General features: G+C 36.1%; 1 protein-coding gene across 1 annotated transcript; it reads left to right on the forward strand.

Moving 5' to 3' along the window:
- The first annotated feature begins 20,785 nt into the window (after positions 1 to 20,785).
- On the forward strand, positions 20,786 to 24,274 carry LOC132525320 (FMR1-interacting protein NUFIP2-like). Its single transcript, XM_060157863.1, has one exon. It carries the CDS (start codon positions 20,820 to 20,822, stop codon positions 22,920 to 22,922), a length of 2,103 nt encoding a protein of 700 aa, XP_060013846.1. The 5' UTR covers positions 20,786 to 20,819; the 3' UTR covers positions 22,923 to 24,274.
- The last annotated feature ends 193 nt before the right edge of the window (positions 24,275 to 24,467 follow it).

Genomic DNA, 24,467 nt, shown 5'->3' on the forward strand with positions numbered 1-24,467 from the left:
TTGAAGAATCCTTGCATTCCTGGCATAAACCCCTCAATCATGGTGTATGATCCTTTTAATGTGCTGTTGGATCCTGTTTGCTAGTAGCTTGTTGAGGATTTTCCATCTATGTTCAGCAGTGATATTTGCCTGTAGTTTTCTTTTTTTGTGACATCTTTGTCTGGTTTTGGTATCAGCGTGATGGTGGCCTTGTTGAATGAGTTTGGGAGTGTTCCTCTTTCTGCTATAGTTTGGAAAAGTTCAAGAAGGATAGGTGTTAACTCTTCTCTAAATGTTTGATAGAATTAGCCTGTGAAGCCATCTCATCCTGGGATTTTGTTTGCTGGAAGATTTTTCCTCACAGTTTCAATTTCAGTGCTTGTGATTGGTCTGTTTATATTTTCTATTTCTCCCTGGTTCAGTTTCAGGAGGTTGTGCTTTTCTAAGAATTTGTTGTGCTTTTCTAAGAATTTCTTCTAGGTTGTCCATTTTATTGGAATATAGTTGGCTTGCCGTAGTCTCTCATAATCCTTTGTATTTCTTTGCAGTGTCAGTTGTTACTTCTCCTTTTTCATTACTAAGTCTATTGATTTGAGTCTTCTCCCTTTTTTTCTTGACCCATTGGGCTAATGGTTTATCAATTTTGTTTATCTTCTCAAAGAACCAGCTTTTAGTTTTATTGATCTTTGCTATTGTTTCCTTCATTCCTTTTTCATTTATTTCTGATCTGATCTTTATGATTTCTTTCCTTCTGTTAACTTTGGGGTGTTTTTTTTGTTGTTGTTGTTGTTCTTCTTTCTCTAATTGCTTTAGGTTTAAGGTTAGGTTGTTTATTTGAGATGTTTCTTGTTTCTTGAGGTAGGATTGTATCGCTATAAACTTTCCTCTTAGAACTGGTTTTGCTGCATCCTATTGGTTTTGGGTCATCGTGTTTTCATTGTCATTTGTTTCTAGGTTTTTTTTTTTAAATTTCGTCTTTGATTACTTCAGTGATCTCTTGGTTATTTAGTAGTGTATTGTTCAGCCTCCATGTGTTTGTATTTTTTACAGACTTTTTTCCTGTAATTGACATCTAGTCTCATAGTGTTGTGGTCAGAAAAGATACTTGATATGATTTCAATTTTCTTAAATTTACCAAGGCCTGATTTGTTACCCAAGATATGATCTATCCTGGAGAATGTTCCATGAGCACTGCAGAAGAAAGTGTATTCTGTTGTTTTTGGATGGAATGTCTTATAAATATCAGTTAAGTCCATCTTGTTTAATGTATCATTTAAAGCTTGTGTTTCCTTATTTATTTTCATTTTGGATGATCTGTCCATTGGTGAAAGTGGGTGTTATAATCCCCTACTATGATTGTTTTACTGTTGATTTCACTTTTTATGGCTGTTAGCATTTGCCTTATGTATTGAAGTGCTCCTATATTGGGTGCATAAATATTTACAATTGTTATATGTTCTTGTTGGATTGATCCCTTGATCATTATGTAGTGTCCTTCTTTGTCTCTTGTCATAATCTTTGCTTTAAAGTCTATTTTGTCTGATACAAGAATTGCTACTCTAGCTTTCTTTTGATTTCCATTTGCATAGAATATCTTTTTCCATCCCCTCACTTTCAGTTTGTATGTGTCCCTAGGTCTGAAGTGGATCTCTTGTAGATAGCATATATATGGGTCTTGTTTTTGTATCCATTCAGCCAGTCTATGTATTTTGGTTGGAGCATTTAATCCATTTACATTTAAGGTAGTTATGAATATGTATGTTCTTATTACCATTTTCTTATTCATTTTGGGTTTATTATTGTAGGTCTTTTCCTTCTCTTGTGTTTCTTGCTTAGAGAAGTTCCCTTAGTATTTGTTGTAAAGCTGATTTTTTTTTGGTGCTGAATTCTCTTAGCTTTTTCTTGTCTGTAAAGTTTTTAATTTCTCCAGTGAATCTGAATGAGATCCTTGCTGGTGCTGGGTAGAGTAATCTTGGTTGTAGGTTTTTCCCTTTCATCATTTTAAATATGTCCTGCAACTCCCTTCTGGCTTGCAGAGTTTCTGCTGAAAGATCAGCTGTTAATCTTATGGGGATTCCATTGTATGTTATTTGTTGCTTTTCCCTTGCTGCTTTTAATATTTTTTCTTTGTATTTATTTTTTTTATAGTTTGATTAATACGTGTCTTTGTGTGTTTCTCATTGGATTTATCCTGTATGGGACTCTTTGTCCTTCCTGGACTTGATTGACTATTTCCTTTTCCATATCAGGAAAGTTTTCAACTGTAATCTCTTCAATTATTTTCTCAGTCCCTTTCTTTTTCTCTTCTTCTGGGACCCCTATAATTCAAACGTTTGTGCATTTAATGTTGTCCCATAGGTCTCTGAGACTGTCCTCAGTTCTTTTCATTCTTTTTTCTTTTTCTGCTCTGCCGTAGTTATTTCCAGTATTTTCTCTTCCAGGTCACTTATACGTTCTTCTGCCTCAGTCATTCTGCTATTGATTCCTTCTAGAGAATTTTTAATTTTATTTATTGTGTTGTTCATCTTTGTTTGTTTGCTCATTAGCTCTTCTAGGTCCTTTTTAAACATTTCTTGTATTTTCTCCATTTTATTTCCAAGATTTTGGATCATCTTTACTATCATTACTCTGAATTCTTTTTCAGGAAGACTGCCTATTTCCTTTCCATTTGTTTGGTCTTGTGGGTTTTTATGCTGCTCCTTCATCTGCTGTGTATTTCTCTGTCTTCTCATTTTGCTTAACTTACTGTGTTTGGGCTCTCATTTTCTCAGGCTGCAGGTTCGTAGTTCCCATTGTTTTTGTTTTTGCCCCCGGTGGGTAAGGTTGGTTCAGTGGGCTGTGTAGGCTTCCTGGTGGTGGGGACTGATGCCTGTGTTCTGGTGGATGAGGCTGGATCTTGTCTTTCTGGTGGGCAGGACTGTGTCCAGTGGTGTCTTTTGGGGTGTCTGTGAACTTATTATGTGTTTAGGCAGCTTCTCTGCTAATGGGTGGGGTTCTGTTCCTGTCTTGCTAGTTGTTCGACATGGGGTGTCCATCAGTGGAGCTTGCTGGTTGTTGAGTGGAGCTGGTTCTTAACACTGAGATAGAGATCTCTGGGAGATCTCTCACTGACTGATATCACAAGAGCCTGGGAAGTCTCTAGTGAACGAATATCCTGAACTTGGTTCTCCCACCTCAGAGGCTCAGGCCTGATACCTGGCCTGATACTTGTGGCTGCAGCTATGTGGCCAGGTACATGGGTAGTTTCTTGCCTTTTGGGAAGTCTGAGGTCTTCTGCCAGCGTTCAGTAGGTGTTCTGTAGGAGTCGTTCCACATGTAGATATATTTTTGATGTGTTTGTGGGGAGGAAGGTCATCTCCATGTCTTACTGCTCTGCCATCTTGAAGGTCCTCTAGCCCCATGATCTGTCTTAACACAAGTGAAGACCTTGATATCTGACAAAGCCTGCAATCTCAGGAGCTCACTGACCTTTGAACTCATTGCACTGAAAGGAAAAGGAAGACTTCCAAATGACAGAAGTGTGACCTTTTCCCTGCCATATTTTTAGTTATAAAGCAATATGCTGAATACAGGCTCCTGTGCCTCTACCTCTTCTAGGCTTCATCAATGATGACTTGCCTTTGTGGTCTAAGCACCCAGGTAAGAAATTACTTAGTGTGTCCATGTTACAATCTAGACACAGTCAAGGAATTGCTGAGTCATCAGCTATTAGGATCTAAAATTAGTCCTGCTTTCATCAACATAATATTCATAATGACAATATTCATGATGACAGCTGCATTCCTTTCCTCACCCCACATTTTCTGTGTTGCCATACTCTTTACAGTAACAGTAATTACAACAACTACAGAAGTATTACTTTTTATCTCACCCATGTGAAGTACCAGGCATTAGCCTGGCACTTGGCATGCAAGGTTAATTATTCCTATCTCCAATATCAATGTTACCTTCTCCATACTACCTAGATTGAATTGAGGTTCAGTAAGGTTAGGTGACTTGTTGAAGTTACATTGCTAGGGAATGGATTTATCTCTCATTTTCTCTATTTACCAATTGCCAATCTCAGCATTTTTATGCTAACTTACCTCATAATTTGAGCTTTTCCCAGTAAATATGAATGAAATAACCTTATGATGTCTTGATACCACCATCTCATTGTTCCCTGAAAATATAATACAATTTTTAACTCTGCTTCTGCTGTTTTCACAGACTGGAACAACCTCCAGTTAGAGAACTCTTCCCTAAAGCACAGTCATTCAAAACACAGCTCATATCCATCCTACCCAAAAGGTGTTGTATATTTTATTGGTTTCAATTCTGACCTGACAACTTTGAGATCTTGGCTCTGCTGACTTCATCTCTTAAAGTTCTTGGCTTTTACTTTATGTTCCAGCAACATGAAGCCACTGGGCACAAAATGTACTTCCTTATATTTTGGTGTTTCTACTTATGCTCTGCCTCGGACATTTTATTCAAAATCTTTATTCAGTGAGCACCTATTATCATCTTTTATAAATCATATTAGCTATTACCTCTTCTAGTGAGCCTATTCTGATTCTTAAGTTCTCAGTTTCTATAATAATAATCTATGCTTGCTCTTTAACTTGCTGAGCACCCTGCTGTAGTAAAATTATTCATTTATCTGTCTTTCTCCCTCATAAGCCAATGTCTTGTTGCCTCCATGGCACCTTGTCTAAAGCCTGATACATTTGTAAATAAGTACATGGAAAGAATATATCAAAATATTCCTCATAAATTAGTTATTTCTGTATTTTTCTGTTCCAGTCTAAGTTGTCTGTCTATTAATCTATTCAATCAATAATGTACATGCCCTAGGCCAGTGGTCAAGAATGGAACTCTCTAAAGATTGTCTGAATCAAATCCTGGCTTGGCCAAATACTAGCGGTATGATCTTGGACAAGTTATTTAAAAAATAGAGATAATTATAGTTCCTGTTCTTACCAAAAACAAGCACCAACTTGCCAATCATGTGAGGGAGTCACCTGGGAAGTGGCTCCTCCAAACCTAATCAAACCTTCAAATGACTCAACCTTGGACTACAACCAGAACCATTCAAACTGCCTCATGAAAACTGTAATTGATAACAAATATGATTTTAGTTTTATTCCACTATGGTTTGGGTATTTTATTGATGAGCAGTGAATCTATAAACTCCTTTGTTGACAACGTTTTACTTAGTTTCATTTCTCTTTTTTTAGGACTTGAAAACATTATTCCCATATGTTGTATTTCCTTCTCATGTACCTCCCTGGCAAGAGATTCTTTGTCCTGTTATTTTTTCCTTTATTCTCATTATCATCAGCATCTTTATCAACCATACTTCTTTGGAAGTCCTGATACCCTATCGACCATTCCACTGGCTTCTTCAGTGAAATCTCTCCTTCTCTGCAATTTTCCCCCTCTTTAATGGTTATTCTCTCTTTTTCTACATTTTGAATTTTCCCCTACTATAAATAAACACACAAAAATTCCTTTTGTTCTGTAATACTGCCACACTGTCACAGTACTATTTACTCATTCATTTAGCCATTTATTCAACAAGTGTAAAATACCACTAAACAGTATCTGCTAGGTGGTTGGAAGATAAAAATAGTTTTCAAAGGACCATCACTACTTGCATGACCTTACCAACAATTCAGTATGAAATTATAATTTAGGCTGGCAAATGCCATGATGAGAGCCAGAATGTTAAAAAGACCATGCACAAGGAGAATGAAGACACAAAATGATGGCAGGAATTAGTCTATAGAGGAGAAGCAAGGATCTTAACTTACTCAGGCCAGAAGTTATCAACAAGGGTGTGATGGATGGTGGTGTAGCCAGAGACTCAATGAAGACAAACTTTTCAGAGAGCTAGGAAGGAATTGTTATTTGGAATAGCAATGAAAGGTGTGGAGGACATGGTACTCATTTCTGAACACCAAAGTATTTAAGATATGAAAAAATAAGGAGGTTCCATTTGAAAGGACTGCAGGGTAAGTTGGATTCACAGAAGAAAACAATGTTAAGGTATGGGAAATATTCAGTGAAAAATTTGAGGAAGTAGAGGATTGTGGTAGTTATGAAATGGATTATCCATACAGCATAATAGAGGGATAGAGGGGTCCATTAGTTATAGGAAGAGAAGGAAGTTAGATGAGGGTATAAGAATTAGAGAAAAATATAAGGGTGAATTTATAGTAGAGGACAGATGACCAGAGACATTCATCTCTTAAGTAGTGACTAATGGTAGTGCGATGTGAGCCATGACAAATATAAATAACCAGAATTTTTTACTGAAGTATTAGAAGCTCCAAACACTTCACACAATGTCTGACATGTAGAAGGCACTTAATTCAGTTGGCCCTTGAACAACATGGGTTTGAAATGTGAGGGTCCAACTTATACACTAATTCTTTTTCAATAGTAAATACTAAAGTACTCTATGATCTGTGGTTGGTTGAATCAGTGGATGTGGAACTGCAGATATGGAGGAACCACAGATACAGAGGGCTAGCTATAAATGATACGGGATTTTCCACTGTACGGAGGGTCAGTGCTCCTAACCCCTGCAGTTCTTCAAGGGTCAACTGTATATCTATGGTGAATGAGAAATCTCTGTGTGGGAGAAAGAGATTTGTAATTTTATTAAGCTACAGATGGTAATTCAAACAATGAGTATAACTGCCCAAGGGGACCATTGTGAAATTCACAGAGTCAAAAACCTCCTGGGGGAGGTAAGTAACATAAATGTTTATTTCAACATAGGAGTAAATTACTAGTATACTTACTTATGTATACTGGCATGCAGCACACCTCATCTAAAGATATTCAAATATATATATATGCAACCATTGATGTAGAAAAATGGAAAGATGATAGTTATAATGAAGAAATATGATTAGCTTATTTAATTAACTTACTTAAATTATTCAGCACACTTTCACTCTAAACTTGCCATGCTGTATCTGAGAGCAGTAGTTTGGACCTGCGATGTCAGAATCACCTGGGGACTTATAAGAAATACCAATGCTTCGACCCAACCTCAGAGCTACTGAGTCAGAAATTGGAAGTGGATCCCAGGTATTGACTCCTAAATATATAATCTAAATGTTGCCTTACACCTTGTCTAATAAGCAATTCTATATGTGTACCTTAGACTCATGCTCAGTTCCATTGGGAAAGTATTTGGTGTACTCTAGTACAACCCCTTCCTCCTCCTTCTCACCCTGCTGCAGGAAAATATCTACACCACTTCTGACAAATGATTATTGTAATTTTAAAAACACTTAAGTGGTACGGACCTGACTCTTACATATGGACCATCCTATATTTTAATATTCTTGATTTTACAAAGTTCTTCCATTTTTTGAACTTATATTTGACTCTGAGGAACTCTTGCTTTTACATACTTCTAAGTGTAACCTTGTAAATGTATTTAACTTCTCAGAGTCACTCAGGATGCTATAATAAATCAGAGGAGAGATTTCTAGTCAACTGTGGGGAATGATTTGTGATTCTAAATTCCTCAGCACAAGATACCTTTTTTTAACCCCATGTGGAACTGAACTTTTAAATGCAACATTCACACACACACACACACACACACACACACACACACACACACACACACTTGGAGTAGGAAACCGTATATCAATAAATGTGTCATGTATTTACCATGTAAACATATCATCTTTAATTCTTTATCTTTTATCCTCTTAATTTAATTCATGTGAACTCTTTAAAAATGATTGTGCAAAAGCTCTTTCTATGTACATATGCATTTATAAATATGGATCTATGCTAAAAATTTTAATCTTTCCTAATTAACTGCATTTAAATATTTCTGTACCATATTTCATATTTACAGTCAGTTTACATGAAAACAACAGCTGCCTTAGAAAAATAATTGCTGGGAAAGAACCAGGGTATAACTAAGCAACTATGGGCATTTCCTGGTGAAATAAATGTATTTGATTGAAAGCAACTCTGCATGTTGAAATGGGAATAGAAAAACATCCACAGGTATGTTGCTCTCCCTCAAGGAAAACTGGATTTCAGATTTAATTAGATATCTATATTCTCCATCTGTATTTAATAAAAATACAGTAATAAACTTGTAAACCACCAGGATTCCATATTCTCATGGTGCACATGGAAAGAACTGATATATATTAGTATGGAAACACGAGAGACTGAACCTAAATTGTATCTATAGACTAACTTGATCAATCAACAAGAGCATTAAATGATTACTTATTAATTGTAGCTTCATTGAACCTCACGTTTGCTTCATATATTTTATTGGCTTTAAATCAGTCTTGATAAACCTGTTATTTGCAAGTTAGTGGACTATAAAGTGATATGTCCTGCTAATTAAAAAAAATGGAATTGAGCCTAATACAGGGAATGTACATAGCATAATTTCAATACATATTTGTGTTAAATTGGTCAATAGTAGGATGAGTTTTGATGCTAGAAACTAATGCAGTTCTACTTGTTGAATCTTGCTTTGATTTTCTTAATTCATTTGTCTCTAAAATGGATGGTTTAAAACTGTTTATTAAATGAGCTTTTAAAATGTATATGATAAAAAAGATAAATTTCAAATGGTATGCAGTGAAAATTAAGTATTCCTTCCCCTTTAGATTGTCTGCCTCAATCTTCTGTTAATAGTATTCTTCAAAGTATTTTCTGTTTCCGTCCTTTTTCCCCTTTGTAGCACATAGTAGACAATTAATATTTGAATAAATATACAAATATATATGCATGTGTGCATATATACATCTATCTATCTACATATGATATTACAAAAATAAGGGGTATATTCCATTCTGAACGTTATCTTTGTTTTGTTTTGTGGTTTGGTATGTATGCTCACTTTAGCTTAGAGGTGCTTACAGCATATATAGATCCACTTTTACTCTATAAGGGCATCCAAGTATTGCTGGTAGACCATTCCAAAATTCAAAATCTCCATTATACACCCCCACCTCTAATTTACTCCAAATAAACACAGACTATCAGTTAAAAAAAAAATAAGTCTGCTGTTCAAACAGTTACTAGACAAGTCCTTTTTTCTCCAGTGTCCCCCACGTCCTCACATAAACACATAATCTAAGTAAAAATGTCATGTCTGTCAGGCAGGCATGGCTTCAACACATAGCCTTAGGCCCCTTTCCAATCAGATTGTCACACCTTTTCCCCTGCTCCAAAGGTGTTGAACCAAATCACAATCCTGCCAGCAGTGATTCTGTGCTTATTTATCCACAACCTTGTCAGCATTGCCTTTTCTCAAATGTGTTAATATTTGCCAATGTGTCAAGAAGCATCAAGGTTTCTCATTATTATTTTATCTGGCATTTATTTCATTATAAAAGTGACTGAGTATCCCACCCATTTCATTAAAACTCGAGATTAATTTATAAACTTATCTACATTCTTCATCAAGAGTTAGACTAATTTTCTCATTATTAATCCAATATTACTACATGATATCTTAAGTCAGCACCGCAGGCCAAGTGATTTGTAAGCAAGTTTTATATTTAGAAGGTTAGAGGCAAGATCCTATGTGGATGGTAGAAGTGTCCCTGTGCACAGGTGAAAAGGCAGAGAAGTCACTAGAATGGCAACATGTAGGAAAACAACCAAACACAGGGAAGGTATGGTCCAAGCCTTGAAGAAGGGAAAATATAGCAAAAAATACTATTCATTGACCTGATGCAAAGAATTAGACACTGTATTAGATGATTTCCCTGCCTAGACATTTAAGGTAGAAGTTAGTGCTATAGTCTTATAGTTTATAGTTTTATAGTTTTATAGTTTTTATAGTTTAGAGGAGGAAATGGAAGCTCAGAAATATTACTCACCCAGTTAATGATGGAGTGAAAACTCAAACCCCAAGTCTGTCTATTTCCACACCTGATATTCTTTTCACAGTACCATATTTTTTTTATCAACATGCAGATCTGATGAGAATCATACAAATATTTCAGAAATAATTATAACTATAGAGATTGATAGAACTCCAAGAAGGAATATAAAGGGGGATGGGGGCGGGGGGGAAGGAGAGAGAGAGCGAGAAAAGGAGAGACAGAGAGAGCTGTCTTTTGCATTTCACATGTGAGAAAAGGCTCCTCTACACATGAGTAAAGAAGAAAGGTCATTGACTTTGAATTGGACACCTTGACTTCATAAACTGTGCTCCAAACTTTCCCTTTTTTGCCAGATTTCAACATCTGCCCCTCTTATTCATTCCCAACAATTTCAATGTACTTGTTCCTCATATAGCTATAGGTCATACAATAGTTTATATTCTCCCTGAAGCTGAGTTCATTGTAAGTGATTTAATGTGACAGGAGACAGAAAATTGTATTGGCAGACTGTTACTAAACTTAATTACTCACCAGATCCAACTCCAATCAATTAACCACAGCATTAGACAACATAAATTCTGGATTAGCCACTATGAGAAAGGTTGCTGCTCCTGTTTCTTCTCAATTAACAACTTCACTCCTTTCATTTACTATGCAGAGCCAGAGCCAGTAAAGCTGTGTTAATTTATAATAACCACGCTTGATATTTATATGGCAATTGCCATTTTCAAAGCACTTTCATATCTACTAACTCAATTCATCCCCATCATTCAATAACTCATTAATCAAAGCAGGTAACCTTATTCCCACTTCTCAGTTCAGTAAAATGAAACTTGAAGAGGTCAATGGCTCACCCAATATGACATGCTTAAGACATTTCAGACATCAGACAAGTCATATAATCCTTGGAGGTCTGAAACCTTAGATATATTTTTCAGAAAACTCCTATATATAACACATGAGGAAGCCAAGGCTAGGAAAACAATTTGTCCAAAGTCACACACCTAGAAACTGGCAGAACTGGGAAATGAATACCATTCTTGTCTCTTGGCACAGGATGGGCAATACTCAAATGATACTCAGACTCCTAACATTTAGAAAGAATACAAAAATCAAAGACATATAGGAGAAATTATGTTTCAACATCATCTACCAGGTCTATTACAACTCGTCTTGCCCTTGTGATACCTAAAAGTTTTAGGTCATATTTACAAAATGGCAAGAGTAATGGCAAAATTAAAAATTTTAACCAACCATGTTTCATCAACATGCCACAAAACAAAATATATTTTAGTTTGTTTCTCTCTGAACATATACTCCTTAAATTCTTAATTCTAAGCCACTTCCTTTTTAACCTTAGTCTACACACCCACCACTATTACTTCATCTCATTATCTCCCTCCCCTCGCCTACCACTGCCAGCAGTCTGGACTTGTGTGTATCAGTCACTCTGCCACCCTTCTCAGCCAGGCAGCCTTATATACTTTCAATTCAACATTATATCCTTTTACCCCACATGTTTTTTTCTGTGCCTCCAAGGTTCTCACTCGACACTCATTCTTACTCTGTGAACTTCGCCCATCTTCATTTGTCCCACTTCTGTCTAACTTTGGAAACCACTCATGTCTCACTTATTTCAATATGTCTGCACAGACTGACCAGTTCATTTTGATATTTCCTATTTCAAAACACCCAAATCACATCCTTGTTGGAGAAAATGAAAAGTGTGACTAAAATATAAGATAGCACCCGCTGTCTGCCAGGCACCATTCAGAGACTTCTGCAAGTGTTATTCTCACTGATCATCATAAACAGTCCATTTTATTTTTGGTAGAACGAGAAATGTTAAATGAATTGGCTAGCTCCATTAATTTAGAGAGCTAGCATTAGAAACTAGATTAAAATATTACTACTACTGAAAGTAACGATAATAACATTAACAAAATTGCCATTAAAGTTTTCTCATATACCCGAGAGTGCTAAGTGACTTACACATATTATGGAATTTTATAATCACAATAACAATCATCATAAATACCGCTAACCCCACTTTACACATAAATAAAGCACAAAGTAGTTAATCATGCTATTCAAAGTTTTATAACTTATATGTAGTGAAGCTTGAACTGGAACCAAACCAGATGATTTTATAGCTCTTGAACTTTTCATCATGCATCTATACTTCAAAGAACATATATGTGGCAATATACCATGATTTATTATCAAATTTATTGCTTGACTAATACATTCTGTCACTTTTTCTTGAAGATGGAATAGGCTTGACTCTTTACACTTTAAAATTGTGTTGGAAGTCAGAGTGTTCCTAAAATAACACTAATTTATGGATCACTTGTAAGTGCTAAGCCTTATATATGTTATATCAAATCACCAATCTTGTGATATAATTATGAGTATCCACATTTTATAAACAAGGAAACCAAGGTCTGTAATTATGCAACAATAAGTGGTTAAACAAGAATCTAAATCTTGTGCTACTACTTTCAAAGTCCCTGTTGTCCACTATTCTTCACTATCTCTCTTGCATTAATACATTGTTATAACATTGTTGGCAATTGATATGAACTTGATAGTGGAACTTCAGTCTGATTTTGCTGAAACTGAAGAATCCTTTCTGTATGATAACATTTTCCTAAGCATAAATCAGAGAAAGTTGTGGAAAAAGCCTTTCCTCCACCCATGATCATATTTAATTATGTATTTAGAGACTTATTTATTTTGAAAATAAATTATACAACATTAAGACTCTCTAATCAATGTGGGGACTATGGCCATCATATGCTCAGCAGCACAAGTTTGATATAATAGAAATGATTAATGAAAACATTTTATAAGCTTAAGATGGGAAGCAAGTTCTTACTAAACTTTTGTTAAATAAGAAGTTAAAAAAATTCTTATGCACTCAGGTTTACATTCCATGCTAAGACTAATTAACAGTCCTGCCATTATCTCACCACCTTTAAAAAATAAAATTCTACAAGCATTTCACATGTTTTTTCAAGGTGATTTTCTCTTTTTCCTTTAGGAGGTTATTAGCAGAAAAATGACCAGGCAAATCCAACTATTTGTGTCTCTCTCAGTATAAAAGGCATCTACATTATGGAGAAGAGAAACAGATGGAAATAATGCAAGATACTCTTTGTATCATTGTATTTAATATTTATAAAAATCCTGCAAAGTAACTATTATTACAATAAGTCCCCTACATACGGACATTCAAGTAGTGAACTTTCAAAGATGCGAACATGTGTTTGCATGTCCAATCACGTAACTTAGTTCATGTGTCTGGCATACATTGTCACGTGTGTGCATCCTCTACAAGTGGTTGTGCTTTTGTGTACTTTACTGTACAGTATTGCATAGAGTACAGTAGTACAGTACCTTTATTCCTAGGATGTCTGGAAGCAAGCATAAAAGCAGTGGTGATCCAAACATCACTGGATCGTTTTTTCAAGAGGGTAGATAGAATTAAATCCAGCAAGGAACCAGAACCTGTGCCATCAACGTCAGGCATCAGTGAAACTGCAGCTTGCCCTCCATCTCCTATTGCTGATGGTCCTTCAGCTCTACCATCTCCCACCTCCTCTCCCTCCTCCAGTCAGTAACTCTTCTTGCCTGTTCACTGGATGCCAGACCCTGGATACCAGCTGTTGTACTGTACTACTATACTTTTCAAGGCACTGTCCGATTAAAAATGTTTTCATTATTTTTGTGTTGTGTTTTTATGTATTTGTGTGAAAAGTATTATAAACCTATTACAGTACCATGCTATATAGCCAATTGTGTTAGTTGGGTACCTAGGCTAACTTTGTTGGACTTACGAACAAATTGGCCTTAATGAACATGCTCTCGGAATGGAACTCATTCATATGTAGTGGTCTTACTGTATAATAAATTAACATTTAATGAAATTGAGCCTTAGAAGTGTAGTAACTTGTCAGACAACAAAGTGGGATGGGAATCCAGGGACATCTGGTATTGGAGACAGGGTTGGACCCTCTATTTTAAAGTCTTTACTGTGTGCCACCAATTTTAATTTTCCTTTCACTTTTGATACAATGTAAATGTGTCAGTTAACTGTGTCCGCAAAATGCTGTGTAACAAATCACTCCAAAACTCAGTGGCTTAAAACAACAATCAATTATCTTTAGAGATCTGCGGAGTGCCTGGTGTCAGCTGCTCTGACCTAAGCTTTTCTGTGGAAAATGCCCTCCACAAGCCTCTTATCCTCCTAGAAGGAGCAGGCTAGCACAGGCATTTCTGGTGATGGCAGAGGCACATGTGTTAGCAAACTCAATTTTACCAGTGATTTGTCTGTACCATATTTCTAACATCCATTAGTTAAAAAAAATCACAGGGGTGAGACATTGCACTGCACAAATCACTTATCCAATGGTGGAGATATGGAGAGGGATGGAGAATCATGGTCAGGAATGCAATTTACCACAGAAGGGGAAAAACACATCCACATTAACGGTTCTCTAACAGGAGTATGAATCAAGAACACCTGAGAAGTTTGCTAAAATTACAAAGTTTGTGCTACCTCCAGAGTTTAAATTCCTTTAAATATGTATTTTAACAAGTAGCCCAGTGATTCTAAAGCGGGGGGGGGGTCTATACCTCTTGATAGTTCTCACAGAAATGTTTTATTCAATGTACCAACCCAAGACCCATTAACCTTAAAATGTCACGTCTGTGACTCAGCAATCAGAAACTCAGTTTTCTGCTTCAGCTCCAGAGAAATACCATTATTAAAATACTTTAATAACAGAGTTGTTGTTAATACTTTAACGATATTTTGATACCATGCCAAATACAACAGTTGGTCATAAGTGATGAGGTAATAGCCAACATCAAAAGAACTAGCAAGTGCAACCCAACTTTGGAGATTGCAAGACAAGATGAAGGGAAGAGACACATATATGAAGTAATCTATTGAGAAATAGATTTCCCTTTCTTCCTTGTTCTGAAGCGTTCCTTGTATAAAACCCCATAAGTTCTCTATTATATTGATAATGAAAACAATAACTGGACAAAGTAGAATTTGATGATAATATAAGACGTTTGGTGCTCAAATTTCTTCAAAATTATTTCTGAAACTCTCTCTTAATCCTATGATTTTATGAGAAGGTGTGCACTATAAGGTGCTAGTCTTTCTTTAATGCTTTGTATCTGTTAGACTTTCCTACAAAGAAAGGCTGATTTTTTTTTCTTTACAGGGACAGGAGTCAACAGAGGTGGCATGAATTGGTGATGAGCACTGAGGCTGAAGTAGTTCCAGAAAGATGAAGCAGAGGATACTATGATGTGTTAGAAGTCTCTTCTACAAAAGTAGTCAAAACCAAACATTTTGATCTGACCTGAACTGAGAGAGGTAAATTAAGTCTTCTATTTTTAGAATGTTGTCTATTTTGTTTTGTATCTCCTGTTTTTCCCATTTGCTGAAAGCTGTTGCTAAGATATTATGGAGAAATGGGTGACTATCATATCTTCATTGCCAATTGTGATGTGTGCTTTAGAACTATAAAATATCCTGTTTTCCTCCTTATATACTTTTTATTCTGACCTAACTGGTCTAATATTAATTAGTGGGAAAAACAGGCAAAAATATTACTGGATGTCCTGTCTAGTATATTCTTCTCTGTTATTCATGCCATTCATTGCCTCTGAGCTATTTTACAACTCTATAATTTAAAAAAACTGATCACAAGGCAAATGATTCTTATACATAGAAAACAAAAGAAAATCATGATCAGTGAAGATGGAATGGATTATTTTCTTGTAGATACTGACCAGTTTTACACTTATATATAAATTCATTTCAATATTCCTGATTGCTTATGTGTGTGTGTATTTTTGAAATCTACTTTGAAAGAATTATAACATATTATTTGCTCTCATTAGTTAATGAGTTAAATAAAATCTTTGCTATATGTTTATCTTATATGCACAGGTATATCATAAACAATTTTCATTAATCATTTTTATTTCCAAACTTTCTGAATCATGTTGTCTCAACTGTATCTCTTTGATACAGCATTTATTTGGGTTTTGTTTTTTGATCCAGTCTGTCTTTTCTTTTGAGTTTACATTTAGTTTTTTAATACAAATGATAAATTTTATCTTTGCTGAATTACATGTATATTATTATTTTTATTTTAACATATACCTATTAGTGTATTATAAAAGCTTTTATAGTGTTGTCTTTTCCTAGAGATTTCTCATCTTTCCCTTGTTTGGGTGGAATTTAAGTAATTTCCTTAAGAACAGCTAATATGAATAATAGACCTTGAGAAACAGAGGAAAGACAACAGTCCTTAAGTATATTAAAAACAAAAAATCCTCACTTATTTTGAGAGAAATGCTAAGTACAGTCACACCAAGAAATCATTTTTCACCTATCATGCTGAAAATCTAAGTTCCACAAAAATTTCCAAACACTGGAAAAATTGGCTCTCCATACATTGTTGGTGTGAGTTCAAAATAATGAAACTTAAAAAAGGCAAGTTGTAAATATCTGTAAAAATTACAAATGCCTTTAATATTTGATCTAGCAATCTCACCTCTTGGTATCTTAAAAAATACCCACATACATTTGACATATGTACAAACTGTGTATTGCAGCATTGTTTTCAAATAACAAAATAATAGGTACAAAACAAATACTCATCAATAGAGGTCTAGTTAAATAAACCAAGGGGCAGTCATACAATGCACTACTGAGCTTATCTTAAAAAATGAAAAATCTTTCTATATATTGATGGGGGAGGGGAACCCAAAACTCAAGGATGAATTGTCAACTAAAAAAAGAAAATTATAGTATGGGATATACAATGTGCTACCTTTTATAATTAAAAGGGTCAATGATACTAATATATACTCATATTTACTTTTACCTACTTAAGGAAATATTGAAAGGATATACAAGGAAAAACATAAAAATGATTACTTACAGAGACTGAGAGAAGCATTAGTGGGCAGGATAGAGGTGATGGAACACAACTGGAGTGATATTTAAATATATATCAAGTAGTACAGCACTATTCAGATGGGGACATTAACCAGCCTATTGGTGTATGGAAAATCAGATTAGATCCTGACCAGAAACAACCCAGATGACTACAGTGGATAGTATAAACTGAATAAAAGCTCTAGTTTTGAATGTTGAAACTTAAAAATACATTATCTTCCAAAGCAATATAATTGTTTTAAGTTTAAATACAACTAAGACAAAACAAAACACATAATCAGGTAACAAATTCTCATAGCTAGAGCACATGCAATAAAATGAATGATTTTACACTTTAAGGAATAACATAGGCTTAGCTATGAAAATATAGTAATGTTATATTCTTCAAATACTATCTCAGTTTACACAGTACTCTAGATTTTTCTAAGGCATAATTTCTAAGAATGTATACCAAGTTCTTACTCCTTATATAAGACTGCTCACAAAAATTTCCCAAATCAAATATATTTTTAAGTACTATATACTATGCCCTCAGAGAAAATAAAGACTATTGGCATCTTGAAGGCTCTAAGGATTATTGAACTAAAGAAATCAACTAAGTTTGTTTGAGATGTCTCCTTAATAAATTATATAACCATAGAATTATTTATTCTTTTGACAGTATTTCATTAAAAAATATATTTGATACTATTTGCTAACTTTTCTAACTGAACTTACAGATATAATCAGGACTATGCAGTCAAGTTGGCACTGCTTATGACCTGGAGCAAGGGTGTCCATCATTTTCCCCAATAACAGTACTTCTGAATGCTTCCATGTTTATCAAATTTAAAATAATTCAGTCATTTTAAATTTAAATTTTCGGAAAGGGTTTGCTAGATAATTGCCTAAATGACATAGCCTTAAAAGTATCCATTTTACAGCTGTCTGCTGCCTCAACTTTATTTTCAAAAGAGGTTATGAATAAACATACAATATGAAGGCAAAATTTTCTAGAATTAAAGGCAATATATTATAGCAGAAAATGCTTAGAGTTTGGTTCTAGACATATTTGGTTTGCAATCTTGCATCTGCTACTTATAAGCTACCTGAAAATTAAAATTCTCTTTTCTGCATTTTGATTTTCTCATTCATAAACATGTGCACATGTAACTTCCATGACTGTTGTTGGAATTGTACAAAATGTGTGTTAATTGCTTGACACAATGACTGTCAAAACATGAGAATCAAGTGAGATTTCTTCCTCCCTCTCAGGAAATGTAAGCAAAAATGAGTTATTCCTTATTAATTTATGATTCATTATAGAACATATACGAAGTTGTTAGGACATACTCTCGTGAAAAGTAGAAGCAAACTGGCTTGAATTTAAAGGGGGGAGAAAAACAATTAAAAAGGAAAAGGTGACTCGAAGTCTAAATATTTCTATGGGCAGAGAACAGGATAACAAAATTTTGCAGCTACAAATATGGACGATTTCTTACAGAAAAGGAAGCATGACTCACAAGGCAGAGCTAAGACCCCCAGAGAACTACCCAAGGGGGAAAACTGGGTTCCTAATAAACATACCTTCACTGCCCTGGAAACAGTAGGATTTGGAGCATGCGTGTTTTATACCCCTTTTTGACTGTCTATTGCAGTTATTTTATCACTATCTCCAAATGATTTTTGTTTATTGGAGAAGATAAATTGTCTTTTTAGATCACAAATCTCTGCATTTGAAAAAAATAAAAATGAAAAACAAACAAAAAATGCCTGTGAAGCCAACACTGTTGTGCCTCATCCACACCTGGACATGATCTGGGTACTGAAATGTTGTACTTTAAGCCTGAACTTGATGCTATAACAAGATAAAACTTTTGGTGGTCTTGAAAGAGGGGGTATATATTTATATTTCTGGAGAAATGTGAATAATTTATGACCAGAGGGCAGACTGTGGTGGACTAAAGTTGGACCAAATTTGTTGCCATTCCTTCTTTTTAATCTAGTCTGCCTGGAATTTGCTAGAATTGATAGAAAGAGACAAAAGAGACTCTGTGTAAATTCTTAGAGTGAACTTCAAATGGGCTTTTAAGAAATCTGTAGCTTACCTTTTTGATTCACTATTCCATGATCAGTATCCAGTATCTAAAAAGTTCAAACCGATAAACCTCTTAGATAGCCTCATCCAACAGAGGGCTGACAGCAGAAGCAAGAAGAACTACAGTCCTGCATCTGTGGAACAAAAAACGCATTCACAGAAAGATAGACAAGATGAAAAGCAGAGGGCTATGTACCAGATGAAGGAACAAGATAAAATCATAGAAAAACAACTTAATGAAGTAGAGATAGGCAACCTTCCAGAAAAAGAATTCAGAATAATGATAGTGAAGATGATCCAGGACCTCAGAAAAAGAATGGAGGCAAAGATTGAGAAGATGCAAGAAATGTTTAACAAAGAACTAGAAGAATTAAGGAAAAAAACAAAGATGAACAATACAATAACTGAAATGAAAATTACACTAGAAGGAATCAATAGCACAATAACTGAGGCAGAAGAACGGATAAGTGACCAGGAAGACAGAATGGTGGAATTCACTGCCATGGAACAGAATAAAGAAAAAAGAATGAAAAGAAATTAAGACAGCCTAAGAGACCTCTGGGACAACATTAAATGAAACAACATTCACATTATAGGGGTCCCAGAAGGAGAAGAGAGAGAGAAGGACCCAGGAAAATTTTTGAAGAGATTATAGTCGAAAACTTCCCTAACATGGGAAAGGAAATAGCCACCCAAGTCCAGGAAGCACAGCGGGTCCCATACAGGATAAACCCAAGGAGAAGCACGCTGAGACACATGGTAATCAAATTGGCAAAAATTAAAGACAAAGAAAAATTACTGAAAGCATCAAGCAAAAAATGACACATACAAGGGAACCCCCATAAGGTTAACAGCTGATTTCTCAGCAGAAACTCTACAAGCCAGAAGGGAATGGCATGACATATTTAAAGTGATGAAAGGGAAGAACCTACAACCAAGATTACTCTACCTGGCAAGGATCTCACTCACATTCAGTGGAGATACCTAAAGCTAAACAAGCAAAGCTAAGAGAATTCAGCACCACCAAACCAGCTCTACAACAAATGCTAAAGGAACTTCTCTAAGTGGGAAACACAAGAGGAGAAAAGGACCTACAAAAACAAACCCAAAACAATTAACAAAAATTGTCATAGGAACATACATATTGATAATTATCTTAAACATGAATGGATTAAATGCTCCAACCAAAAGACACGGGCTTGCTGAATGGATACAAAAATAAGACCCATATATATGCCGGCTACAAGAGACCCACTTCAAACCTAGGGACACATACAGACTGAAAGTGAGGGGATGGAAAAAGATATTCTATGCAAATGGAAATCAAAAGAAAGCTGGAGTAGCAATACTCATATCAGATAAAATAGACTTTAAAATAAAGAATGTTACAATAGACAAAGAAGGACACTACATAATGATCAAGGGATCAATCCAAGAAGAAAATATAACAATTATAAATATATATGCATCCAACATAGGAGCACCTCAATACATAAGGCAACTGCTAACAGCTATAAAGGAGGAAATCAAAAGTAATAGAATAATAGTGGGGGATTTTAACACCTCACTTACAGCAATGGACAGGTCATCCAAAATGAAAATAAATAAGGAAACAGAAGTTTTAAATGGCACAATAAACCAGATAGATTTAATTGACATTTATAGGACATTCCATCCAAAAACAGCATATTACACTTTCTTCTCAAGTGCGCACAGAACATTCTACAGGATAGATCACATCTTGGGTCACAAATCAAGCCTCAGTAAATTTAAGAAAACTGAAATCATATCAAGCATCTTTTCTGACCACAACGCTGTGAGATTAGAAATCAATTAGAGGCCTCAGATCCTGACGGTGCAGCAGCCCGCAGCCTCAGCTAGAGAGTCCCAGCCGCTTTCAATGGAGGAGAAGCCCAGCCAGCCACAGCCTCAGCACCATCACAGCCACCACCATCCGCACCATCACCCCCAGCAGCAACAGCAGCAGCAGTCGCACCACCACCACCATTATTATTTCTACAACCACAGCCACAACCACCATCACCACCACCATCACCACCACCATCACCAGCAGCCTCACCAATACCTGCAGCATGGAGCCGAGGGCAGCCCCAAGGCCCAGCCAAAGCCGCTGAAACATGAGCAGAAACACGCCCTCCAGCAGCACCAGGAAACGCCGAAGAAGAAAACAGGCTATGGTGAACTAAATGGTAATGCTGGAGAAAGAGAAATATCTTTAAAGAACCTGGGTTCTGATGAAGCCACCAACCCTATTTCCAGGGTCCTCAATGGCAACCAACAAGTTGTAGACACTAATCTGAAGCAGACTGTAAAGTCCAGCACCTTTGGGAAAGCAGGAATTAAAACCAGGAATTTTATTCAGAAAAACAGTATGGACAAAAAGAATGGGAAGTCTTATGAAAATAAATCCGGAGAGAACCAATCTGTAGACAAGACTGATACCGTAGCAATTCCAAATGGTGTTGTAACAAATAATTCTGGCTATATTGCTAATGGTTATATGGGCAAAGGAGCAGATAATGATGGTAGTGGATCTGAGAGAGGATATACCACTCCTAAAAAAAGGAAAGCTAGGCGCAATAGTGCCAAGGGTTGTGAAAACCTTAATTTAGTGCAGGACAAAATAATGCAACAAGAGACCAATGTCCCAACCTTAAAACAGGGACTTGAAACTTTCAAGCCTGACTACAGTGAACAAAAGGGAAATCGAGTAGATGGTTCAAAGCCCATTTGGAAGTATGAAACTGGGCCTGGAGGACCAAGTCGAGGAAAACCTGCTGTGGGTGATATGCTGAGGAAAAGCTCTGATATTAAGCCTGGTGTGAGCAGCAAAAAGTTTGATGATCGGCCCAAAGGAAAGCATACTTCTGCTGTTGCCTCCAAAGAGGACTCGTGGACCCTATTTAAACCACCCCCAGTTTTTCCAGTGGACAATAGCAGTGCTAAAATAGTTCCTAAAATAAGTTATGCAAGCAAAGTTAAGGAAAACCTCAACAAAACTGTACAGAACTCTTCCGTGTCACCATCTTCATCTTCATCCTCTTCGTCATCTACTGGGGAAACTCAGACCCAATCTTCAAGTCGATTATCCCAGGTCCCTATGTCAGCGCTGAAATCTGTTACTTCGGCCAGCTTCTCTAATGGGCCAGTTTTAGCAGGGACTGATGCAAGTGTGTATTCTCCTGGGGGTCAGCCACTGCTAACTACTGCTGCTAATACTCTAACACCCATCTCTTCTGGGACTGATTCAGTTCTCCAAGACATGAGTCTGACTTCAGCAGCTGTTGAACAAATTAAGTCCAGCCTTTTTATCTACCCTTCAAATATGCAAACTGTGCTGTTGAGCACAGCACAAGTGGATCTACCCTCTCAGACAGATCAGCAAAACCTGGGGGATATCTTCCAGAATCAGTGGGGTTTATCATTTATCAATGAGCCCAGTGCTGGCCCTGAGACTGTTATTGGGAAATCATCAGATCATAAAGTGATGGAGGTGACATTTCAAGGGGAATATCCTGCCACTTTGGTTTCACAGGGTGCTGAAATAATCCCCTCAGGAACTGAGCATCCTGTGTTTCCCAAGGCTTATGAGCTGGAAAAACGGACTAGTCCTCAAGTTCTGGGTAGCATTCTAAAATCTGGGACTACTAGTGAGAGTGGAGCCTTATCCTTGGAACCCAGTCATATAGGTGACCTGCAAAAAGCAGACACCAGTAGTCAAGGTGCTTTAGTGTTTCTCTCAAAGGACTATGAGATAGAAAATCAAAATCCTCTGGCGTCTCCTACGAACACTTTGTTAGGCTCCGCCAAAGAACAGAGATACCAGAGAGGCCTAGAAAGGAATGATAGCTGGGGTTCTTTTGACCTGAGGGCTGCTATTGTATATCACACTAAAGAAATGGAATCTGTTTGGAATTTGCAGAAGCAAGATCTCAAAAGGATAATCACTTACAATGAAGCCATGGATAGTCCAGATCAATGAAGGACCAGACTGCCTATTTGTAACCTTTCTGCAGCATTAGAGCCACCGTTCATGGGGGACACAAGGCTTTTATGCTCCTAGATCTTCAACGCAGCAGAGGAACCATAAGTAGAATCACAGGATAATATATACAAATATATATATATACACATATATATATATAGTTATTTAAAAAAAAGGCACCTGAAAGTAATTAGACTTCTTAAGGAATCAAATTTATTTCAAGAGACTACACATGGTTATTTAATCTCTGGTACTGAATAGTTTTTTTTCTTTTTTCTTTTGTTAGTTTTCGTTTTTAAGTGTGAATGCAAGTGATTAATGAATATGGACTTATTAACAAGCGTGGTTCTAAAGTTCCTGCTGTCATCAACTTGGGCAACAAATGACCCACTGGAAAGGCAAATCCACTTAAAAGATCTCTGTATCTTGTTCTGTGACTAAAGTGATACACTAATCACGGGGAACCCAGAATGATTCAACATTTTTCCCCACTCCTCCCTTGATCTTTTGGTTATACTATGAGCCCTGCGAGAATGCTGGATAAAATGCCTTGAAGTTTGCAGGGGTGTATTTTTTTAGAGAATATGATTTGCATGTCTTGCCAGGAGCTAAGCAGCCTCTGTGGGGTGTTGGGGAAATATTTTCTTTCTTTCCTTTTATTTTTTTGTGGGGTGGGGATAGGGGAGGGCATTGAAGTTCTACAGTTCTGGAATAGTTGGTGGTACATAGTTCACTTGGCTTTGGTTACATATTGGACTTTAATAAGTAAAGAATCCATGAGTGTCATTTAAAGAAAAGTTACAGAACAAACAATTGGCTTTAGATATTTAATATGGAAAAATACTCCTGTGCCCATATTTTAATGTAATTGTGTAAGTGGGAGCAAAAATATATTCTGCTTTTCAACTGTAGGTGCTCCGGACTTGCTCTCTGTCACTAACACTAAATGTGCTGTTTTTCTTGTTTTTCATCAAACATCTGAAGAGAAGCTTCTGTACCTTTCTGTAAATTCTCTTTTAATTTCTCAGAAATAATCTAAAGGGGGAAGAAAAAAGTCCATGAAAACTATGAAACTTCATGTTTTTAGCCAGTGAGGAGGTAATAAACCCTGCCTATAGAAGGTGTGTTTCCATTCAGACTATACTTCTGAGCTTATTAGCTTCTGATTATATCTTAATAAATATATTTTAATACTAGAGCAAATGGGTTTTTTAAAGAAAATAATGTGAAATTCTGGAAATTTTCTTTTGGGCAGAGAAGAGCATTAGCCCTGTCTTATCACATTACCATCCTGTTGCACTGCAGCTTGTATATAGCATGCTAAAATAATTTTTTGTGTGTGTGCAGAAACTAAGGGTCCAATTTAAAAAAAAAAAAAAGAAATCAATTAGAGGGAAAAAACATAAAAAACACAACTACATGGAGGCTAAACAATACATTACTAAATAACCAAGAGATCATTGAAGAAATCAAAGAGGAAATCAAAAAATACCTAGAGACAAATGACAATGAAAGCACGATGATCCAAAACCTATGAGATGC

Source organism: Lagenorhynchus albirostris, chromosome 9, assembly GCF_949774975.1.
Source record: "Lagenorhynchus albirostris chromosome 9, mLagAlb1.1, whole genome shotgun sequence".
Taxonomy (NCBI): domain Eukaryota; kingdom Metazoa; phylum Chordata; class Mammalia; order Artiodactyla; family Delphinidae; genus Lagenorhynchus; species Lagenorhynchus albirostris.